Genomic DNA, 22,438 nt, shown 5'->3' with positions numbered 1-22,438 from the left:
CTCAGCTCTTTCACTGGGTGACGGTGCCAAAGGTGCCAAAGGCTGCTAAGAAGACCGAGGCCTGTGGTCAGCAGGGTCATCTCCTGGACGGCAGTGTCAGCAAAGCGGGGAAGGACCATCCCAACAGAGGAGACGACAAGGGAAGGACCTCGACAGAGCAGGTGGGCCGGCCTCTCAGGAGGCCAGGGACACGACAGAAAGACAAGAGGCCTGGGGCTCCAATCCTGGCTCTGCCTCTTCCTAGCCGAGCAGCCTGCAGCCCATGCCATCTCTAGCTGTGGCACAAGCTGGGGCGCGAGACACAGGTGCCCTCCCTCCCCTATTCACAGTCCCACGGAGCCCCAGTACCCTCTGGAGTCGTTCAACCCTGGGCCAGACCGGGGGTGATGTGTATGTCTGGTGACAGGCGGGGGTTGCCGCTGGAGTTGCTGCACTTTCCAAAGGTGGGGAGCACAGCCCAGGAAGCCCCTGCACGCTCTCCCGTGGGGTCCCCACCCCCAGCGCAGCTGCGGCACCCCTCAAGACTACCATCGTTCCCGTGCTTGCTGCTCCCTCAGCCACCTCGGGCTGTGAGCAGGAACCCTGATAGGAAAAGGGGGTCCTGAATAATCCTCACAGGTATATTTGTGCCTGGAAAGGTAGAGTCTCTCCCCACTCCCATCAAACAGTGAACATCTTGGCATTAAGGGTTTACTGTTTAATTAAATCCACAGAGAAAACCCCACAGTGACACAGGGCCTCCTACCAGAAGGCTCCTGAGGGCGCTCCTCAAACTGAATGAGGTCAGCAGACTGGAGGATGACGGGATCCGGTCTCAGCTGAGGGGACGGCAGGCACGACGGGACAGGCGCGCACAAGAGGTCCACAGGGGAGTCGCTGGTCAGGCGGAGGAGCTCCTGCTCCACCGGACAGGGCTCTGGGGGAGACGGCAAGCGGGGCTCCGCTCAGGACTGCGCGGCCTGTGCCTGAAGCCTGCCTTCTCCTTAAGGTCAGGAAGTACTCAAGGTTTAAAAAAAAGCCATTAACAGAAAGGTCTGGGTCACTCGGTAGGTGAGATGCCACAGCCAGGATCTCCCGATTTGTGTTCTTAGGAACAAAGGGGCAATTAAAAAACGCTGAGAAAAATTTAAAAACCCATAGAAAGCAGTTAAGTGAGCAAAAGGTCCGAATTAGAAGACTTGGGTCCCAGTTCTGTCACTTCCTCGCTGAGTGCTCTTGGGTAAGCTACTTAACCTCCCGGAATTTCAGTCCTTCATTTGTAGGATGGAGGTAACTACTGCTGAAGGCTGTGCTGACAGCTTGAGAGGATGAGCTACATTAAGGTGCTTTGTAAAAATGTAAAATGCTACATAGCTGATTATCCTATAAACAGAGAGCACAGTAGCACTTGTAACTATTTAACAACTTGCAGAGTCTTAAGAACATAAAATTCTTATATCTAGCAATGGACTCAAAATTCGAGCGAGTTGATTTCTATCTAGTACACAGAAGATTCCACATAAAATCGGGATGACTCGATGTTGTTCTGAGTAATACTAATGCATTACTATCAAGTCTTTCCCAGGAATGTCCTGTGACAAAGACTCTCCCTAACCCAACTTTAGTCAGGAGTCAGGCTCCTCCAAGCCCTCTTCTCCACCAGACCTTGACCTTGGTCTTCTGTGTCTCGTGTCCTTGCCATGTCCAGTCTTGACAAGAATCTTGAGAAGTCAGTTTAGCAAAAATCCCCCAGCCTTTTGATATCTGATCAAGTTCCTCATCCCACCCCACCCCCAACCTTTGATGTCTAAGTCCTTGGCCTGCCTTTAACAAGAATCCTCTTAGGTCGGCAGGAGTCCCCCTACCTTGATGTCTCCTCTTGGTAGTTTCTCAGCCACCGACCCCCTTGCTCTGCTCCTTGACTATAAGCCCCCACTTGTCCTTGTCACATTCATAGCTAAGCTCCATCTCTCTCTCCAAGGGCAGCAGAGTTGACTCCATTGCAATCATCTTGAAGTATTCTAATAACTGTCAGAATCTTTTTCCTTTAACATCTGAATTATGCTGGCTTATTGTCATTATGGGGGCTGCCGACATCCTTCAAGAACATTAACCGGTCAGCCATCAAATGCAGGCCAGTTTTTCTCTGTTCTTAACCAAACACCAGACTCCTTTGGAAAATGCATGAATACTTACCTTTAACGAATGAAAATGACCCAGCGTCGTTCTTCCCCCTCAAACCACCCCAGCTCCACCCCAAGCCATTTCCTGAAAATTTCACCAGCTTTGCTTTGTTTTTCCTCTCTTACCGTCACCACCTGCTCCGAGTTTGAGTTCCAAGGCTGTGTGAGATTCGGGCACCTCCAGGATGCGCTCGGTAGCTGAGGGCCGGGCTTCATGACTGGCAGAGGGGAGACCAAGTGAACTCACACGACCTGGAAGACAAAGAGCACCCATCAAAGGGGGATCAGGGCGAGAACTGCGGCTTCTGAAGGGGGAGGGGATGGGGCTTACTTACTTTTCATGTCATTTTTTAACACTACAATTCTCTTATGACCATGTCCTTTTATCCAGACCACCTGCACACAAGACATACTACTGGTTAAGCAGTGGAAAAGGAGGGGAAATAAGCCCTAAAATTCAGGAAGAGTGTGACCTACTGTGTTTGGTAACATACTTAAACATACTAGGACTTAAAGACCAAATTAACGCCAAGAAAAAATCTTCTACACTTTGTTTTAAAGCAACAGAGGCTGACAGAAACATGCCGCTTATAAAGCTGTAGTCTTAGAAGTTGTGAGACTCAGCTTAAAAAGTACTCTTTATGGCTCTTTAAAAACACCACCTCCCAAACACCAGAGCTGGTATATAAATGAAGCTAGTTCTCATGTGGGAGCTCTTACCATTTTTTCCAGATACTAAATGCACCTTAAAAGAATTAATGGCTCTCCCACGCCCCTCAAGCTAAGCTCATTACCCTGACCATAAAACAAGGGCCCCGACCTAATAACGCTGCCCCCACCTCCACCAAGAGAGAGGCAGCAGTGGCCCTTGGCTCCCAGAGCCCCCCATGTGCATCTGACACCAAGTCCCTCATCTCGGCTCCCAAGCTGTCCTACCCTCGTGTCTCTTCCTACTTCCTTCACTCAGGCTCAAGCCCAGCGTAGCGCTCACCTGGGCCTCCGCAGTGGCAGGCTCCTTGCCAGGCTCCTCCTCTCCTCCTGGTTCTCTCAACTCTACCATGGACAGCAGCCCCATGGCGCTTCCTACAGCAGCCCCGAGGCTCCTCCCCTCTCTCCAGTCTTGGCCTCCATAACTGAGCTCTTATTTCGCTGAGAGGCTCCAGCTCGGGAGCCCCACACTACTTCTCACTGCTCTGCATCTGCTTACACTGTCTGCCCTCTCCCCTCTTTGTCACATGGTTGATTAACTTCTACACATCGTGAGGACTCTGCTCTGGGATCCCCCGCACCTGTCCTCCTCAGTGCCCACCGACGGCTGCACTGACCACACTGTCACCTGCTCAGATGTCTTGACTCTCCATTACCCCATACCTTTCTGAGGGCAGCGTCTGGGACTGACCCACCTCGCACCTAGGAATTTAATGAAGGTTTGCAGAATGAAGGAGAAATGCTAAAATCATTCATTTTTCTCCAACGGTATGTATGTTTTGAAAGGATCAGTTCAAAATGCTGCAGTTTCATTATTCTGTCCGAGAGTGAGCCTGTGGCTCTCCAGGAGGACACCCTCCAAGAAACTGAGAAAATACCCACCTGTGGGATCGCTCCCAAGAGCTCCTCAACACTACTGTAGCCATACGTCTTGGGTTGCAGTGTTTCTCCGACATACTTGGTATAGGCCATGGAAAATTCATGAAGGAAAAGCTGCTGGTAGTGGTAAGTATGAAGCAAAGACCGCACGTTCTTGGCAAACAAATACAGACTTGTGAGCTTCACACACTCCTCTGTCTTATCATTAGTAAAAACCTGGTCCAGGAGAAAACAGCAGCATTAAAAACTTCCAGAGTGACTGGTCCTGCATCCTAGAAGTGAGGGTCTCTCAGAGAGTGAAAAGATGCCAAGTCAACTTGAAAACGTGCAAAAAGCCAGGAAGGAGGAGAGATTGATTCAAGGATCTCCTCCAAGAGAAGCCTATAGCCTTGAGCCAACTCGGGTTCTATTTGTAGGTGTAAGGCAGCAGAGGTCTAACGAAATAGTGTGTCAGAAAGGAAGGAAACTGGTAAACTGAGATCTCAAACGAAAGGAGGCAGTGAAGAGAGAAGGCAAACCCCTAGGTGGACAAAGGGGCACCAAGACAGTGGGGACCGAAGCCACTAAACGTCATCTCCCCACGGAACACCGTGATGCAGGACAACAACATCACTATTCTTAACAACAACAAAAGCAATAAAGGGAAAAAACCCCACAAAAACCTTTTGTCCTCAAGTAAGCAAATCTGTTTACCATAAGCCTTTCAGTCTAACATGCCCTCACTGAGATCTCCTAGAGAACAGATCTTTCCCAGCCTTAGCTGGCCATGGAAAGCCTTTGGTCCAGGAACATCCACTAATATTGCCTAGAACATCCACTAATATTGCCTAGAACATCCACTAATATTGCCTAGAACTAGTGTTCATATAATATATAATTAACAGAGTTTAGAAAATGTTCGATTTGATATTGTGAAAGAAAACCAGAGCTGGATAGTAGTTAAAGTGGAAAAAACAGATTTTCTTCAGGACTATTGCAACAGGGTATAAGTGTAGGTGTCCTTTTCAGATACAAGGAAAAGTGAGGACTTATAGCCAAGGGGGGCTGGGGAGAGGGACATCCAGGGTAGGGGGAATTCTTGTTAAACTGACCTAACAGGATTCTTGCAGAAGGTAAGCCAGGGTGATCAGATACCAAGGGTAGGAGATTCTCTCTAAAACTGGGCCATGTGGGCCCATCAAGGATAAGGGCAGGGCCCAAAGACAAAGTGTAGTCTAGAAAGTGGCTCAGGGGAGACTGTTTGGCCAAGGAGAGAGTTTTAAAATTATTTAATTATTGGTCACGTGGTTATATGATAACAATGGTATAATCATTGTTTTCTTACATTGCGGGATTTATTTAGTTAATATTCTATTTAGAATCATTTTCTTTTGGAGGACTGGTATTAAAGTTACTTTGGCTTCATAAAAGAAGTGGTGTGCTTCCCATCTTTTTTTTTTTTCCCAAGTGATCTAGAAGTGGTTTTTAAAAAGTTGGAGTTATTTTTTAGGTGAGTTAAAACCCAGTTCTTAACCATCTGGTCCTTGTGCCTTTTGTCAGTGGTAAAATTTCAATAACGTTCAGTCTTTTTTGTGTTAATTGGTCTAATTTTTAACTTCTTAAAAATCTGGAGTCAATTTAACTTTTTTCCTCAGGATCTTACCTATTTCCTCTAGGTTTTTATATTTGTTGTCCCACAATTGCACACAGTATTCTCTTACTATTCTTCTAATCTTGAAGTATCATCCTTTTTTTTTTTTAAACTGCACCACGCGGCTTGTGGGATCCTAGTTCCCTGACCAAGGATCGAACCTGGGCCCCCTGCAGTGGAAGCATGGAGTCCCAACCACTGGACTGCCAGGGAATTCCCGAACTGCAATTCTTTTTTTTTTTTTAAGATTTATTTATTTATCTATTTATCTATTTATTTATGGCGGCTGCGTTGGGTCTTCGTTCCTGAGCACGGGCTTTTTCTAGTTGCGGCGAGCCAGGGCTACTCTTCGTGGTGGTGCGCGGGCTTCTCTTGTTGCGGAGCATGGGCTCTAGGCGTGTGGGCTCGGTAGTCGTGGCGCATGGGCTTATTTGCTCCGCGGCATGTGGGATCTTCCCAGACCAGGGATCAAACCCATGTCCCCTGCATTGGCAGGTGGATTCTTAACCACTGCACTACCAGGAAAGTCCCCCCGAACTGTGATTCTTGAAAGGCCACCTGGTGACCAGCCAGTCAACCTTCCTTTCTGCCCTGCATCTGACTGACAGACCACCACATAAGCGATCTCCTTCAGAAAGAGGTAACAGCAGCAGAATCTAGCCTGGTACAGGAAAAAGGCACCCCAGTCTAAGAATCTGGAGGCCAGGGCTTTCATCCTGGCTTGTCACTTGTTTGGGCAGGGTGCCTGCACCTGCCAATGCCTCTGTCTGTCTATAAAATGACCAATCAGTCTAATCTAGACCATTTAGTGATCTATAAATACCCAATACGACAGTTTTCATTATGGTGGTTCCAGAACCATTACCATTCATACCTCAACTAAGTAAGGCAGACTCTTCAGAAGTTCGGTCAAAGTCATGAACCCATATTCACAGGGGTTGAGAGGAGTACTGTGGGTGGTTTCATAGTGTCTCTTGAGCTCATCAACAGAAAGATGGGCAGTTCCCTCCCAAGACATCAGCAATACCAGCAGTTGGGCAGTGAGAGCACGCAGAGACTTGCGGTTGATCAGCTGAATCTGTTTGCCAGATTCCATATCAGCAACCTGGGAAGAACAAGAATGCAAACTTTTCAGAACTCAAGAGAGACAGCCTGGGTCATACCTGGTTCATCTAGTTTCACTTTGGCAAACGAGACCAAAAGAGGAAAATCTCTAAGTTTTTCTCTTAAACTGAAGTAAAGTGAGTGGGTTTGCTGTAGCTTCTTTGGGACCCCAGATCAACACTTCAGAGCAACTGCAGCAGAAGTCATTCTCTCCCTCCCTCCCTGCTGGTCCATAACCAGAAACTTCCATCAACACCACTGCTCTCCCAAGAGAAGGAGATAAGACCAGCCAGCTGACATCCATTGGCCCAAGCCTGTGAATTAAGGGTTGGTGTTCTCCGAAAGCAGGAGATGGTTAGATTGCAGGCGACCCTCCACAGAGCTGCTCTGCAGTCGACTTGCCCCACGTGTGTGTCCCAGGGGCTAGACACAAGGCCTCCTCTGTCCAAGGGCAAGCCGCATTCTTATAACCCATAAGCACTTGAAAAAAAGCTGGTATTTCATGTCTGACTATATGTCTACTTCTCGATTTTTTTCAGATTCTCAAGGAGATAAAGGGTTTAACTGATTAAGTGCATTGGGAGGGAAACCTTGTGAAAGAGACACAGCTTATCATTTGGGGACCAAACAACATGTGAAGCATGTGAAGAAACAAACTTTGGTGGCTGAGACCTGCAGGCCTTGGGCATGGTGTGGGTGGGAGGGGGGCCGTGTCTGTGAAGTGAGCCATCGTGGGAGTGAAAACAGGCAGAGCTTCAGGACACAGGTTGCTCAGGCCTGGGCAGGTGAACCACTGCTCACTATCACGGCTGTTTTCCCCTTTATCTGATTTCCAGCCAGGACCACAGGTCAAGCTCAGGGGCTTTGGACCCTTGGAGGCAGAGGGTGGGTGGCATTTGAGGAGCCAGCTCAGTACCAGTTTGTCTTTGGAGCCGACGCCCACCCAGAGCCAGGGCAGGAGGCTGGTGGGTCAACCCTGACTCCACTCATCGTGGTTATTGATCTGTGAAGATTCACACTACGGATTTCCTCACAGACCTGGGGTTTAATCAATCAACAGATACAAGCCCAGGGGAGTCCGCGTCATCTTCTTAGATGCCCAGACTATTATTAAGAAGAAAAAATAAAAACCTGCTTGATGCTACTTAGATACATCTCTTGATTCTCGACCCAGGCTACACATTAGAATCACCTCACGAGCTTATCTGTGCTCTGAGGCTCAGAGCACACCTGGCCTCATTCTATAAGAATCACAGAGGCCTCAGTATTTCCCAGAAGCTCCCCGGGAGACCGCACGCAATGTGCAACCAGGGTAGCAAGCTGGAGCCGCTCCCATCTTTTCCCACTTTAATGCTCACATCCGAACGTCCCGGTCATCGGCCCTTATTCATCACAGTCGGCGGTCATGGCTTAGTCTTCCGATCCACCGAAGCCCTCCAACTGCCATCACCCTGAGCAAATGAACATCCAGGGGGCCTGTCCCACACCAGGGCCTTCAGCTCCTCTAAGTTCTCATCTCCAATGACATTCTCTTCTACTCAGTTCCACTCCAGACCCCACCCCAGGCCACACTGGGGACCTTGTCACGGCCCACTTCCAGAATCACTCATTCGAACCTCCCACACGTCCTGCCTGAAGCAGATGCCAGGGTTGGAGACAAGAAGGCGATCCGAACGCTCAATTCTTATGTTTCTTCAACTTTGCCAGCATGGACTCCTACTTCCTCCCGATTCACGAGCCCTCTCTTTTCTTCACTTTCCTCTTTTATCCATCTTGGCACTGATAGGCCATTAATTCATGAACATTCCTGTCAATACTCTTAGCTACACTCCTTTTCCCTATGTCTTTTCATTGCACCCATCTGGCAAAACCCCACCTTGAACCCAACGCTCTGCTTTCCCTGAGTCTGTACCCAAGCAGCCACATCTCCACTGTCTCCACAGGAAACCTACGTGCACTCAGCCCCGGGGAGCTCCACGCTCCCAGCACCCCTACGGCCTCCCTGATCAGGCCCCTCTCCTGCTCACCACTGACAATTCAGACCTTCTCAGCTCTTCAGTCTGGAATCCCGTCTCTCTCTCCCTCTCTCTAAGCAGTTGCTCTCACCTTGTACTTGACAGAGGAACAGCTCTGGGAAGGTAATTCCCTCTTTTCCTGGTGACACACATCAAACTCCCCTACATCCGCCTCCACCCTACCCACTTCCCTTTTGTCAAAATACTAACGTCAGAGCTGTCCCTCCTTCCACTGAATGCCAATTCCCACGCCTCTGGCTCCCTCAGGACCCTCACCCCACCACCCTTTCTGGCCTTTGTGTATCAATCTCTCTCAAAGAGAGCCTTCTCCGCAGCTCTCAGACACGCCCAGGCTCCCCGACTGGAAAGAACAGCCAGCGAGCACTCGCTGGCTCAGACCCGCAGTCTCCTGCTCTTCTCCTTCACAAGCAAACAAACCGAACAGCTGTCTAGTCACCAGCTGCCAATGTCTTGCCCCCGCCGTCTCCTCGTTTCTCAGCCCACTCAGTGCGGCTGCGGTCCCGTATCACTGGCGCCGATCCTGCTCCGGCCGGCAGCACCACGTACCTGCACTCAGCTTGGCCCTGCGGTCACTAAGTCCTGTCTCACCTGCCCTCTCAGTAGCACCTGGTGCTGCCGACCGCTCCTCGTCCTTGGCCTTGGACGTTCCCCACTCCTAGTGTTCTTCCTGCTCTCCGGCCTCTGCATCCCTGCCTCCCACGAAGGGTCCTCCTCCTCTAACTGCCCAGCATAGAAACAGACTCCTTCCAGACCTGTGACTGGCGATGCCACCACTTCGTACATTTTCCTTCCACTTCTTCCTCCTTGTAGTGAGTTTTCTTGGTCCTGTGGTGGACGCAGCCTGCACACTGTTCAGCTGCGCTGCCCAGGACTGCAAGGGTCAGTTCAGCACAGGCTGGGGAAGAAGAGGCAGTCACCCTCTCCAGTCCGGCCTCTCCAGCAACCAAGGCAACTCTGAGCCCCAGCCTGCTCCTAAACCTACTCCATAAGTGAGTCAGAATCCGGAAAGGAGAGCTGTGATTTCAGTCTCCCCAAAACTTCGGAGACAAAGATCTGTGTACAAGGATCCAACTTCAGGTCAGCAGGACTGAGACTGAGACACCCAAGAATAAACACCCTGGGATAAACTGGCGACTTCGCAAACGTTCACAAAGACATTATTTTGGCGAGGCCACTGAAAGACACACAAAAGCAAGACCAAAAATCTAAACTGCCAAACCCAAGTCATCTCCTATTACCCAAAAATGTATTAAAAACACAAGTTGTGAAACAACAGTAAGCAGTGCAAGGTGTAAATACAGAAATGCTAAATCACACACAAACATCCCAATGAGGATTATGCCACTGCAAGTCTTACTACGTGGAAAAAAAAAAAATGTTACCTTTACAACATGGCAGAGTTTCTGTGTTAGAGCCGAAACTGAACTGACATCGTAGTCTTGGAGACGAAATGTGTAACCAAAAGTCTTAGCATATTCTGTAAGCAGATCTGTCATCATAAGGCAGTTATCTTTTTGGGACCGAAGGAGTTTAACAAACTGGGCAGCTAGAGCTTTGAACCGTTCGACCTCTGTCAAAGTAAGGATTTTTTCTTCTCCACATTCCAATACCTTGGAAAACACACAGGAGGAGGAAAGGGAGAACCAGTTATGACTGTTCACGGGATTAAATGGCATAAAATATATACAATTAGGAACTAAGAAGCACTTCAGTGTTCTTTAAGGGATGTCAAATTTCAGTTTTGCAAGATTAGGAAGTTCTGGAAATTAGCTGCCCAACAATATGAACATATTTAACACTGCTGAACTGTACACTTAAAAATGGGCAGGTAGGTATTTTACCACACACACAAAAAATTTTTAAGCACTGCAGGGGTCAAAGATGGTAATAGTAATAAAAATCAACAACAGAAATCTGGTTTAACTTAGCGATGACTTAACAGCCAAGCATTTGCATCACCTCGTGCACTCATGCCCACCTCCAACAGAAGAGATCTGAAAAACACGGGGCTCATGAGAGAAGATTCAGTTTATGAAACAAACTATGTAATCCTTTTCTCAACAGATAACCTAAAACTAACCTGAAGAATGATTTCTTTATTGAAGGAAAAACCACATTTACCTAAAAATACTAAGAAGCCAACAACACAGCTTCTCTGACTGAAGTATTTCAAATTTTCATCCTATTTCATAACTCCCTACTGCCCAGGCAAACAGGTCTGAAAAAATTTTTTTTTAATTCCCCCTTATATTTTTCTGAAAGATATAATTAGAATTTCTTCACTTACTTGTAAAATATCAGGTATGGCTTCAAAAAGTTCGAGTAGTTTGGTAAACCCATAGTATGCGAGTTTGCACTGCCGGCCAAAGTGGTGATGGTAAGAGGGGATAAATTTATTAAAGGGCATCCGGAAATGGGGTTGGTGTCGCAGCAAATCTACAACATCCTTGGAGAACTGTTTTGTCCTTTCTATTTCATCCTGGGTACGTTCTTTAAAAAAAAAAAAAACCCATAAACCACAATCTTCTTCTATCCATTTGTGCTTAACATTATTAGTGTAGTTAGTCCTATGCACTGGTTACAAGAGATACCATCTCTGCCTTCCAAACACACACAACCTAAAACAAACACACTCTTCTCTTTCCAGATGGTTTTCAAATTCAATCAAGGGCAGAACACCAGGAAGTCATGATACACATACGCACAAATACACACCTATATAATTTCAGCTTACAAACTAGAAATAATTTCTCTAGCCCCTCCACCTCCCCACACCCACTCCACATATATGAACATGACACACATACATGTCTCTGTACTTAAAAAAGTAATCTAGAAATTATTTTACTAAACCACACTTCTGGATATTAACATGCTTTGTTTATTCATCTGATCTTCATTAAAATTGCTAGCAGCAAAGAGTATCAGGCACCAAAAGTTTAACAAAAACACAGGAGAGAAAAGTTTAAACTTAGATTTCTGTTTCTATTAAATTTTAAATTAGAATTATGAAAAGACTGGCATTAGTCATTTTAGCTTTGGAATACTATGATTTCATGGACATCAGTGTTCTGCAAGAGCACATTTTAAGACCCACTGACTGATAAGAGCGGGAGAACACGACTGTGTGTAGATTTAATTTTTCTGTCCTAGTTCCCACCCCAGACCTCAACTGGAACTACTAAAACGTGGAAGATGAAACATCCATTTGAGTCTTCTTTCCTTCTCAAGTGTGTTATCTCAGAGTTAAAAAGAAGAGACAAGCAACAGCCACGGTAACTGACTCAAGTGGATAATTACAGCATAAACAGCCAGAGACAGGCTGAAGGAGACATTTTCAGAAAGTGCTCGTTACGCCCTATTTTCCCCTTAGAGTGAATTCTGAAAAAATAGCCTGGTTTTCTTCTTGACAAGTGGCTTCCCCACTCTGAGGACGCTAGGATCCACTGCCTGGCAGAGCAGTTTTCATGCTGCACTTTCCATGGAATCTTCAGGAATCACAGAGAAGGAGTGGGAAAGTGCATCCCTTGTATGATTCCATGTTAAAATGACCACTGAGACAGACAACTTTCTTTCAGCAAATTTAAGTCACATACCTCTTTTGGGGATACAAATCACCATTTCATTATCTTGTTGGGACAAGCAGATGGTTGTGTCTGGAATCTCTGATACGATATCAATCAACTCACAAACACCATATTCGGTGACATCCCAGTCCTTTGAGAAACACCTAGGTTTTAACCATGGAAATGGATGAAGAATGAGAAGTAGCATTTGCTAAAATAATTTATAAGTTTTCCAAAAGAATGCTAAATGGAGAAGTTAGATGATTATTTTAAATTTGGGAGAACAAGTGTTTTAAAATATTTGCTATCATTTTTAAAACAAATACCATATGCTAACACATATATATGGAGTCCAAAAAAAACTAATAATGGTCATGAAGAACCTAGGGGCAAGATGGGAAAAAAGACACAGACCTACTAGAGAATGGACTTGAGGATACGGGGAGGGGGAAGGGTAAGCTGGGACAAAGTGAGAGAGTGGCATGGACATATATACACTACCAAATGTAAAACAGATAGCTAGTGGGAAGCAGCCGCATAGCACAGGGAGATCAGCTCAGTGCTTTGTGACCACCTAGAGGGGTGGGATAGGGAGGGAGACAAAAATAAGGAGGAGATATGGGGATATATGTATATGTATAGCTGATTCACTTTGTCATAAAGCAGAAACTAAAAATAAAATTTGCTTTCATTTTTTTCCCTTCTCATCAACTCACCAATGATAAGCCTGCGTGAATTCTCTCACAATGACTTGTTTGCTGGCTTGGGATTTGAGTAGTTTTAGTAAATCCTGAGTAAAGCGCTTCACCTGGGCCCTGTGGGTAAGGGTCAGCAAGCGTTTGGAGCCCATTCCAAGAATCTGCAAACCAAACACTTTGGTTATTTATACTCATGAGACCCTGGCAGATTCTGACTTTCTTTTTGATGGTGCTCTCTCTCTCTCTCTCTCTGTTACCACTCTCAGAGAACAAATCCTTTTACGTATGATATCTGCATTTTGAAACACACAGAGCAACAAAACGTAGGTGTCAGAATGAACAACTGCTCACGTGCCTGGGACCCTTTTTTCCTTGCACACTCTTTCCTAAATAGTCATGAATACAGAAATAAAAAGTATGTTATCAGCCTGGGCAACTAATTTTGTCTTTAAAAGACAGCTCAAGTTTTGCAGGCCATTTTTACAAGTGGGAAGCTATTATAACACCTTAAGTTAACAGGCAAAGACTCCTTAGGAAGCACTGTCAGGCTCCAGCCCAGTAACTGGTCTTGAACTCCTTCATAAGAAAGGTAAGCCCGCGTTACAGCAGCTCCTGTGTAACAGGGAACAATTCTGGAGAGGACTCTGCTAGGAGGAAGGAGGGCAGTCTATAGAGATGAGAAGGAAAGTACTCCTCGGTGCACTTAGGGAGTTCCTTTGGAAACTCACAGCTTTCTGAAAAACTGAGAAGCCACATCGTGTATAAAACATGTGTATAAAGGAAGTTTTTACAGGATGTTTGCTCTGAGCTGACTTCTTAGGGATTAAGTTACCAGCTACCCTGTTTCTTTGGTGGAGATAGCCAAAGCCACGGAGGAACATTTCCACTGTTAAACAAATAAGCTCTTAGCACTCCTTACCTGCAACACATGAGGCACTGCTTCTAACAATTCGATCAGCTTGGAATATCCATAGTCTGATACCCGGCATTGCTTTGCAAAATGATGGTGGTAAGATGGGATGAAATTACTAATCGGTATGACACAGGATGGCTGGCTCTTCAGTAAATCGATCACTTCTCTACTGAACTGGATCAGCTGGGGGTTACCCACAGGACTTTTAGAACGAAGAAGCCAAGGATCTAAATATGGGGGGAAAAAAAAGGAACACGCACAAGAGATAAAGCATGACTGCAGCCGATGAAAGAAAAGTAACTAACCTTGCATTCCCATGCTTGAACTCAATAATGACCGAGCACACAAGACCAGACAGTCGCTTTACTTCTCAGCTGCTAAACCCAGGTCCTCTATAACCAACAGGCTAGCCCAACTTCTTTACAGGCTGGCAAATGCTTCCCCACTACTTCTCGAAGTCAAGTTGCCAAAGCAAAGCATGGTTCACCATTGTGTGAACTTAAAAGGGAAGTGCAGATACACAGGTAGTTTCCAGCTTATAAACTGGTTGTATGTCAAGGATCAATTTGTAACTTGGTCACTAACATACTTTCCCATAGAAACAAAGTTATAAATGGTCATCATGCAGGTAGCCCAGAAGGGCCTAATTAACCCAGAGAGGGGCTGCAAATGTTGTCTAGGAAACTATGGAAAGCAGTGATGTAAAACTAGCATGAGATAAAACTAAGAAACAGGTTTTTGCAATTATCTTGAATGTTCATCTAATTAAGAAGTTTTAATTATTTTATTTATACAAGTGTAAATAATCAGATGGAAACCTTTATAAGGGGATAGTGGGCTAATGACACAGGGGAAAGGAGGGAGCAGCATAACAAGACAGGATGGGGAGGGTGTAGGCCTGAGGGGAAAGGTAGGAAGAAGCTTTGGTACAAACAGAGCTCGCTTGTTATCCTTACCTTTCTTCCTACAGGGAAGGGGGAGGTGGGAGGAGAAGAGGATGAGGAGAAAAGGAGGAAGTGTTGGGGGCCAAAGAGAAGTGAGAGTAGATATGAAGGCAACAATTCACAGTGCTGTGCACAGGTAGCAGGATTAGACACCTGCAACTCAGGGGGTGCCAGAGCTCAGAAACTCATCCAAATCTCGGTTCAAATATCCCAGTCCCTTACATTTAGAGTTAAATCTATTTTCACATTGATCAAAGTCATAAATTTTGATCAAAATAAATTTCCAAAGTAAATACTCAGAGATATTTCCTTCAAATAGCTAAAACTATTTTTAAAGGGCAAGCCAAAAAACCTTTACAAAAAACCTTTAGATAACTAGAGAGACTTGTAACTATGGAATTTGGATTTTAAATTTTTTAATAATTTATGCTGGTACTTTCCAAAAGTCTAGCTCTGCCAAACCTTTAGCACTCTGGAGTTTTAAAAAGATCAAAGGAGACACCCACGGTGTTTTATGACAGGCAAACAGTGCTGCTCTTTAAGAGAAAAGCCAACAGCCTGGACCAAATACCTGAAACCTACCTGTGTTTGGAGGCGGGGGCTTGTTGTGAATCCACTTAACTACTTTGATGCCATTCTGTGCAGTGGCGATGTTCACACCTGGCACGCAGGTGATGAGGTGTTCCAAGGGAACACCCCCTCCTCGGTTTTCCTGCACTACTTCTAGTTCACCAAACTCTGCGGCATAACAATCTGGAAAACTGAAGTTGGGGGAGAAACAGGTTAATTAAAATAATGGAAAAGCAAAGCACTTGCCAAACAGACGCCTGCCTTTATTTTAACACATCCATTAATAAATAATTTCTGTTAAGATGCCCATGATCTGGGTTTCAAAGTTAAATTAAGGTCCTAGAGAGGCAATCACTGTGGCATTTCTCTCTTTGATGCATTCTGATGGTATCAAAAATTCCTGGGCAATTTTCTAGCAGAGGGGGTTAAAAATAAGGCAACAGGGTTGCAAGTTCAACCTCCTCTAACATATCAGTTCGGTGGTTTTAAGGCAACTTGGTTCTGTGTTGGCCCCTCTATTAAGCCTACCACGTGGCCCATGGTGTGGCTGAAAGGACTTCTGAATACTTTTCTCCTACAAACGTTGAAATCTACAACTATTTGAGACCGTGCACTCTCTCGCAGTACTTGTGCAGAGCACTTCTAATAATCTTTTCTCTGTGGAGAAGAATCTGCCCTATTCATGCTGATGTTTCTAAAATTCAGCACAAACACAATTTCTTGTTGAAATATCGAGTGAATGGATCCCATTTCAGATACACTTCGACTATAAGTGGTACCTAAAAACGTCAGGCTGAAGCCTGGTACAGTGCGTGCTTGGGGAGAGGTGCAGGCAGGTGGCGGACTTTCTATAAAGAGGAAGACTAAGGTGTCACAATGGCTTTGACACGGTCACCTTAATAAAGGCACGGTGCCCTCGTGTGTCTGCAGAAGACTATGAACCTGGGGCGCGAACGTCTTCAGCGAGAGAATCACAAAAGGAATCTTGTAAGAGTCTGGATCAAATTCATGTTCACTGCCGAAAAGAGAACAAAACAGATGACATTTCTCAGTGGTCTAAGACGTTCCCAAGGTAATTCTAACAGATGCTCCACGACCTTTTACAAAAGGATTACTTCTCAAGGGAAACGGGCAATCTACCTGAAATCCTTATTGGGACAGTGCTGCCTGCAGACAGGCTCGTGATATTCTAACTCTTCAAATATAATTGGGCTGCAGTTTGTTGAGGAGCCGTCATGTGACTGGGAAGACCCCAAGGGGCTCTGGCGGGCCTGACTGCTGGGTAAGAGACACACCAGTCTGCCATTTCCTTGTTCACGGATTGCGACTGTGTCTGTTAGTTTATACAAATCTGACACATTCAACCTGTGTCCAAACCTAAAAGCAAGGAAAGAGAGAGATGCTGACTTAAAGAGAACGTTTTTCTTTGTACAGAAATTCCTGACCTGTTTAGATAAAGCTCTATAACCAAGAATGGTTCCCCTGTCTCTTTGAAAAGTAAAACTGGGATAATTCTACTATAAATTTATTCACCATCAAACCAGTGATGCTTGGCACTCCCTTCCAGTCATCCCTGGCCCATTGCCCATTATAGTGATTATATATATCATTTGGTACCTAGCCTCCGACCCCACAAGTCTCTGTAAATGCCTCACCTAATTTGCTGAGATGGAAAACTATCAGCCATGACCCATTTCACCTTGGCCTCCCCTTCACTTCCAAATCCCTCTGTAATACTTCTCACCATCTCTGCTCCTCTCCCCAGAAGAGGTATACCCCTTTTCAGCTAACCCTATGCTTCAGCCCCCGACCTACACTAGACTGGACTCCCCAGTCACCACCCTGACTTGTGTCTTTCATACTTGGAGCTTAAAGGCACAGGATCTGAAGACAGATTTGAGTTCAAATTCTGACTCAACCTATGTGACCTTGGTCAAGTTATATAACCAATCTAGGCCTCAGTTTTCCCATCTGTAAAATGGGGTGACAATCCCTACCTCACAGGGCTGACGTGAGAATTAAATGTGGCATGTATGGAGACAGCTTAGCACAGAGTAAGTGCTCATTAAATGTTAGCTGCTCCAATGGTCTCTTCCCAGTGCCCTGCCTACACGCTCAGATCGCCCCATGACCAACACCAGTCTCAAATTCCAGCCCCCACCCCCTACACTGCCCCACTCCACTTATGTCCAGTCTTCTCTGTGCTTTCACTCAGTCTGGAGCTCTCGCGTCTTCCCTATAATGGAAACAGCTGGTCTCTCAGGAGTTGCCTCTGCTGTTTCACCATCCAGTCTGCCATCCCCTTCCCTCCAGGATTGTCTCCACAGGACTCTTCAGAGTTGGCTCTCAAGTCACCAGTGGCCTCCTCCTCCTCCACCCCAAACCTCACACCATGTTCTCAGGCCATCCACTCCCTCCTGATAACACTCTGGCCTCTGGGTTCTCACCGGCTTCCTGTCCCTGGTTGCATTCCACCCAGTTCTGCCCTTTCTCTAGTTCTCCCTCTCCTCTAAGTTCATCTGCTCCCAGGTCTTTCAAGATCATCTTTAGGCAAATAACTGCCGTATCTTCAGAGCTGACTTCTTTCCTGAGGGACTCCAAATGTGCAGAAGACCACCTGAACTCTCTGCCCAGATATTCCAATAGCCCCCTAAAACTCATATGCCCAAAGCCAAGATCAAAAACTCATTGTAGGGCTTCCCTGGTGGCACAGTGGTTAAGAATCCACCTGCCAATGCAAGGGACATGGGTTCGAGCCCTGGTCCAGGAAGATCCCACATGCCATGGAGCAACTAAGCCCGTGCGCCACAACTACTAAGCCTGCGCTCTAGAGTCCACATGCCACAACTACTGAAGCCCACGTGCCCAGAGCCCATGCTCTGCAACAAGGGCAGTCACCTCAATGAGAAGCCCGTGCACTGCAATGAAGAGTAGCCCCGCTCACTGCAACTAGAGAAAGCCCTCGCACAGCAACGAAGACCCAACACAGCCAAAATTAAATAAATGAATTAAAAAAAAACGCACTGTAACTCCTAAACAAGCTTTCTTTATTTCTTCCCTATTTCCAGTTTAACCATACAAACTTCCTCCCTGTGACCTAGGGCAGAAAACTCAGAATCAAACTGACCTCTACTTTTTACCTTGCCTGCTACATAAAACTAGTTACTAAGTCCAATTTCACTGACATTTGAAACTTCTGTGGTGTCTAGTTCCCTCTGTTCCGACAGCGTCTACTCAGAGCCGGGACTGGTGCACACACTCCCCCGTGTCTCTCTCCCTTCCCCATTCACTCCAGCTCAAACACCACCACTGCCTGAAGTCTTCCCACCACCACACCTCTCCCCTCCCCTCCTTCCTCCGATACTTCAGTGGCTCCCACTATCCACGGGATAATGGCCAAGCTCCTGGTTCCTTCCACCCTCTGTAACCTCAAGGCCTTTTCTCCTTCCTACTCCTCCTTTGTAATGATAGTTTTCTTTGTTCTATACAATATATGGCGAGTGTCTTTTCCCTTCCAGACATAACAGCCCCAAAGACAAGGGCTGTCTTTCCAGCTCTGCACCCTCCACAGAGCCTTTCGTTCCACTAGTACTTGCTGAGCGTCTACTGAGCACTGGGCATTGAAGACATGGTGCTAGGTCAGACACAGTGCCTGCTGTCCTGGAGCTTACAGTCTAGAAGGTGCTTGAAAATGTTCACACAATGAATAACAAAACTCATCAGCCAAGTGGAAAAGATGAAAGTACAGCTTTGGGGACTGAGGTCTAAATTTGCTAAAAATGAAAGACGTTCTTCAAATGTGTGTTAAAACTGGAATTTCAATCTGAACACCACTGTCTTGGTCTTATTTCCTCTGCTAGTTCCTTAAGAGTTGCTACCAGTTTTATGCATGGAAGTCACCCATCAGTACTGGCTGGATCAATGAAAAAAGTAACCCTTACTTACTTTTTTTCATAAATATCTGTAAATTTAAAAAGAGGCAGACAACAGGCAGGAGCATCCTGAAGAATGGACATCGTTTCTGCACTGCAAGAAAAAAGTTTAGTCCATTAGAGAACAGACGACTTCCTCTCCGTTCCAAGTTGTATTTTAAAAACAGAGTTCATAAAATTGATTACCATCATGTGTATGCAAAATAAACATACCCATTTATATCTCAGTTGATCTTCCAGAAAAACTTAAAGAACGGACTTCAGGAACAAGGCAATTAAACAATATTTAGTCACATATACTGGGATTTTTATCAGACTCAAGCATAGGGCTTTGCACACCTGTTTATCAGAAAGACACTGACTACTGAGACACTTTATTAATTCAGAGCAAAGGGCACAAGAGCTTGACTGTCTCCTGCCACAGCGCAGTTCTAACAGACAGATGGGCGAGGAATCCCCACAGTTGAAGATACACAACTGAATACACTGGTTAAGAGTGACTGGCTTTAAGCCATAGGATTATGGATGATTTTTTTGTCTCCTGCTTCTTTTATGTTTCTGAAATTTTAAAATTATATTTAATGAGTATTATCTTTATTCTAGGAAATTAAAAAATAACTTAATGATGGTGAAGTTTGACTTGTGTATGTTATGAAATGATCATCACAGTAAGTGAACGTCCATCATCTCATATAGACACAAAATAAAAGAATTATTTTCCTTGTGATGAAAACTCTTAGGATTTACTCTCTTAACAACTTTCATACGTAACACACAGCAGTGTTCATTATATTAATCATGTTGTACATCACTCCCCTAGTGCTTAGTTATCTTATAACTGGAAATTTGTACCTCTTGACTGCCTTCATCCAATTCCTCCTTCCCCCATACCCCACCTCTAGTAACCACAAATCTGATCTCTTTTTCTATGAGTCTGTTGGCTTGTTTTTTGAAGTATAATTGACCTATAAACAGTATGTTAGTTCCTGGTGCACAAATCATTATACTGTCTGTACACCTTAAACTTACAGGGTGCTGTGTGTCAAAAGCATATTATGAATAAAACCATCACTAGATTCCTAAGATTAGTCTAGTCGTAATGCAGGCTTACGGGGCTGGGTGTCTATGTGACGTTAAAGATATATCTGCAAGTTGAGAGCTTACAGCTTTGTAGATCTACGTGTTATAGACAAATCCACCTTCTACTAAGATTGGAAGGTAATATTTCAGACTTTCTAGGCTTATAAACTTTTATTGTAGAGGCCTACTATTTTTAGAACCTGTTCTAGATATGTGGCATATTATTTTACTCCTAAGTGCCTGCCAAGTTTAAGCTGTACTTCATCTTTGATTAATGACTTGAACAAGGGTAAACTATTCTAGCTAGCTTATTTCTAACTTCTACCTTATTTCTAACTCTATCAAGGGAGAAAAAGCATTTATTGCATATGTGATCATCACAAGAGGGTTGGGAATGGGATAAAATCTATTTTTATTATTTCTAAAATTGTTTTTGGGCCAAAATGTTATTTCCTGAAATAAACGGCTTGTTTGTTCTTTACCTCAGTAAAGAGAGTGATTTATTAGCGGCTCCCGTGGCAAGTGAGACCAGGATCTTCTTGCTGCCAATCTTGTATCTGTGGAGGCTATTCACCGCACTGATTGCTTCTTGTAAGTTTTCCATCTGAACAACAGCTTTGAGCTGATAATCTGTGTGGGGGCTGAGCTCAACATTCTTCACCTGCAGCAGTAAAAAGGAAAACAGAATGCTGATCTACCCAGAACCCTGTCCTCTTAAAACTGAAGGTGACTCACTAGGCAACTGGTTTGTGGGCTTCAGTGCTGCCGTGAGGGAACCTGTCTGAACTGTGCACTTCCGCTGACCAGAACCTAAGTGAGCTAGGATGGGTGACCTTCAGGGATGTAACGTCAGCCTAGCCTGCCTTGTGCTCTGGCACACAATGCTCTCCAAGGCAGGCTTAGGGGCCAACACATGTAAGGAGTCTTTTGCGTCTTCTCCAGACCCTGCCAAAACCTGGGGCATAGCCATCTTAAGTTTCAGTAAAAGGTGCATTTTTAGCAAATTGCACCTAAAAACTGAATCAGATACCGTAAGACATTAACAAAAACAGCCAATATCATTTTAGAACCCTATTTCCATATTTTAGCAGCCAGAGCTAACTAAAACCCATCAGTGTTTTATTTCCCGAAGAGCCACTGAAATCCCTGCCCATGACCACGAGTGCTTCTATGCCAGGCTTCTTGCTCTCTTGGGCTGTATCCTAAAAACAGAATACACAGCACCACCATGAGCAGGCCAGAGGAAAAAGGAAGGTGTTCAAACTCGTTGAGTGACACTTACACTCTGCCTGTAGTTACATGTGTTGAGTTAAGTGCACTCAACTTGAATGCCAGCAAGGGGTAAAACAAAGGCAAGAACAAGAGTGAAAAGGTTACCTTGCCGTGTCTAGAAAACGCTTCCTGCATGAGCTGCTGCAGCTCCTTCCGGGACAATCTGTAGTCTAGGTTGCTGATCTGGATATCAGCACCATTTGCAAATGGGTCTGGGCAGTCGGCACCAACGCTCGAATTTGCAGCGTTGAAAGCAAGCGGGGATGCTCTGTTTAAGAGGTTTGGAGACATACTCCTGCTTAAAACATACATAGGTTATTTTTAAAAACTGTTATTCTATTTATTCAGCTTATGCCATTTAGATTTTGTTTGAAGCTATATAAAAACAGCTTCCCGCAATACAATTTGATTTTCAATTTTTTTTTTATCTTAAACATGCACTGATTTAGACTCATTGTCAAAAATACGACCTGTTGACTACCTTATTAACAGCAAATAAATTACTCAATATCGGGCTTCCCTGGTGGCACAGTGGTTAAGAGTCCGCCTGCCAATGCAGGGGACACGGGTTCATGCCCCGGTCTGGGAAGATCCCACATGCCACGGAGCGGCTAGGCCCGTGAGCCATGGCCGCTGAGCCTGCGCGTCTGGAGCCTGTGCTCCGCAACGGGAGAGGCCACAGCAGTGAGAGGCCCCCGTACCACAAAAAAAAAAATACTCAATATCCTTTTATTGGATTATTTAAAGCTAACGGCAGAAATTACAGGCAGGCCTAATGAATTAGTTTTCCACTTTGTGCATTTATTCTTAGGACACTGAGCATTTCTTCTTAGGAAATTAGCTTGCGATATCCATGTAAATCATTTATCTCCCCCTGGCTCTGAAAAAGCCAGATTTTGTGTGTGTGTGTGTGTGTGTGTGTGTGTGTGTGTGTGTGTGTGTGT

At 45.3% G+C, this 22,438-nt stretch overlaps 1 protein-coding gene across 7 annotated transcripts in view; it reads right to left on the bottom strand.

Annotated features, from left to right (window-relative positions):
• Nucleotides 1-22,438, bottom strand: part of MARF1 (meiosis regulator and mRNA stability factor 1) — a 40,466-nt gene that overhangs the window by 3,561 nt on the left and 14,467 nt on the right. For 4 of the 7 annotated variants that reach the window (XM_027117301.1, XM_027117307.1, XM_027117305.1 and 1 more), the window contains 16 exons: nucleotides 21,600-21,792; nucleotides 20,705-20,883; nucleotides 19,156-19,236; nucleotides 16,351-16,587; nucleotides 16,106-16,225; nucleotides 15,223-15,401; nucleotides 13,703-13,923; nucleotides 12,802-12,944; nucleotides 12,116-12,249; nucleotides 10,807-11,009; nucleotides 9,902-10,129; nucleotides 6,254-6,484; nucleotides 3,753-3,965; nucleotides 2,498-2,558; nucleotides 2,289-2,414; nucleotides 746-916 (listed from right to left, as the gene is read on the bottom strand). In XM_027117301.1, the coding sequence (XP_026973102.1) occupies nucleotides 746-916; nucleotides 2,289-2,414; nucleotides 2,498-2,558; nucleotides 3,753-3,965; nucleotides 6,254-6,484; nucleotides 9,902-10,129; nucleotides 10,807-11,009; nucleotides 12,116-12,249; nucleotides 12,802-12,944; nucleotides 13,703-13,923; nucleotides 15,223-15,401; nucleotides 16,106-16,225; nucleotides 16,351-16,587; nucleotides 19,156-19,236; nucleotides 20,705-20,883; nucleotides 21,600-21,792 (2,720 nt within the window). The remainder of the gene's footprint in view (nucleotides 1-745; nucleotides 917-2,288; nucleotides 2,415-2,497; nucleotides 2,559-3,752; nucleotides 3,966-6,253; nucleotides 6,485-9,901; nucleotides 10,130-10,806; nucleotides 11,010-12,115; nucleotides 12,250-12,801; nucleotides 12,945-13,702; nucleotides 13,924-15,222; nucleotides 15,402-16,105; nucleotides 16,226-16,350; nucleotides 16,588-19,155; nucleotides 19,237-20,704; nucleotides 20,884-21,599; nucleotides 21,793-22,438) is intronic. The other 3 variants (XM_027117302.1, XM_027117303.1, XM_027117304.1) reach the window with 3 other exon arrangements.

This window comes from Aethalodelphis obliquidens, unplaced genomic scaffold (genome assembly GCF_003676395.1).
Source record: "Aethalodelphis obliquidens isolate GAN/ISIS:26980383/991018 unplaced genomic scaffold, ASM367639v1 scaffold18, whole genome shotgun sequence".
Taxonomy (NCBI): Eukaryota; Metazoa; Chordata; class Mammalia; order Artiodactyla; family Delphinidae; genus Aethalodelphis; species Aethalodelphis obliquidens.
The sequence above is the reverse complement of the archived record's forward strand: the minus strand, read 5'-3'. Positions and strand labels throughout refer to the sequence as shown.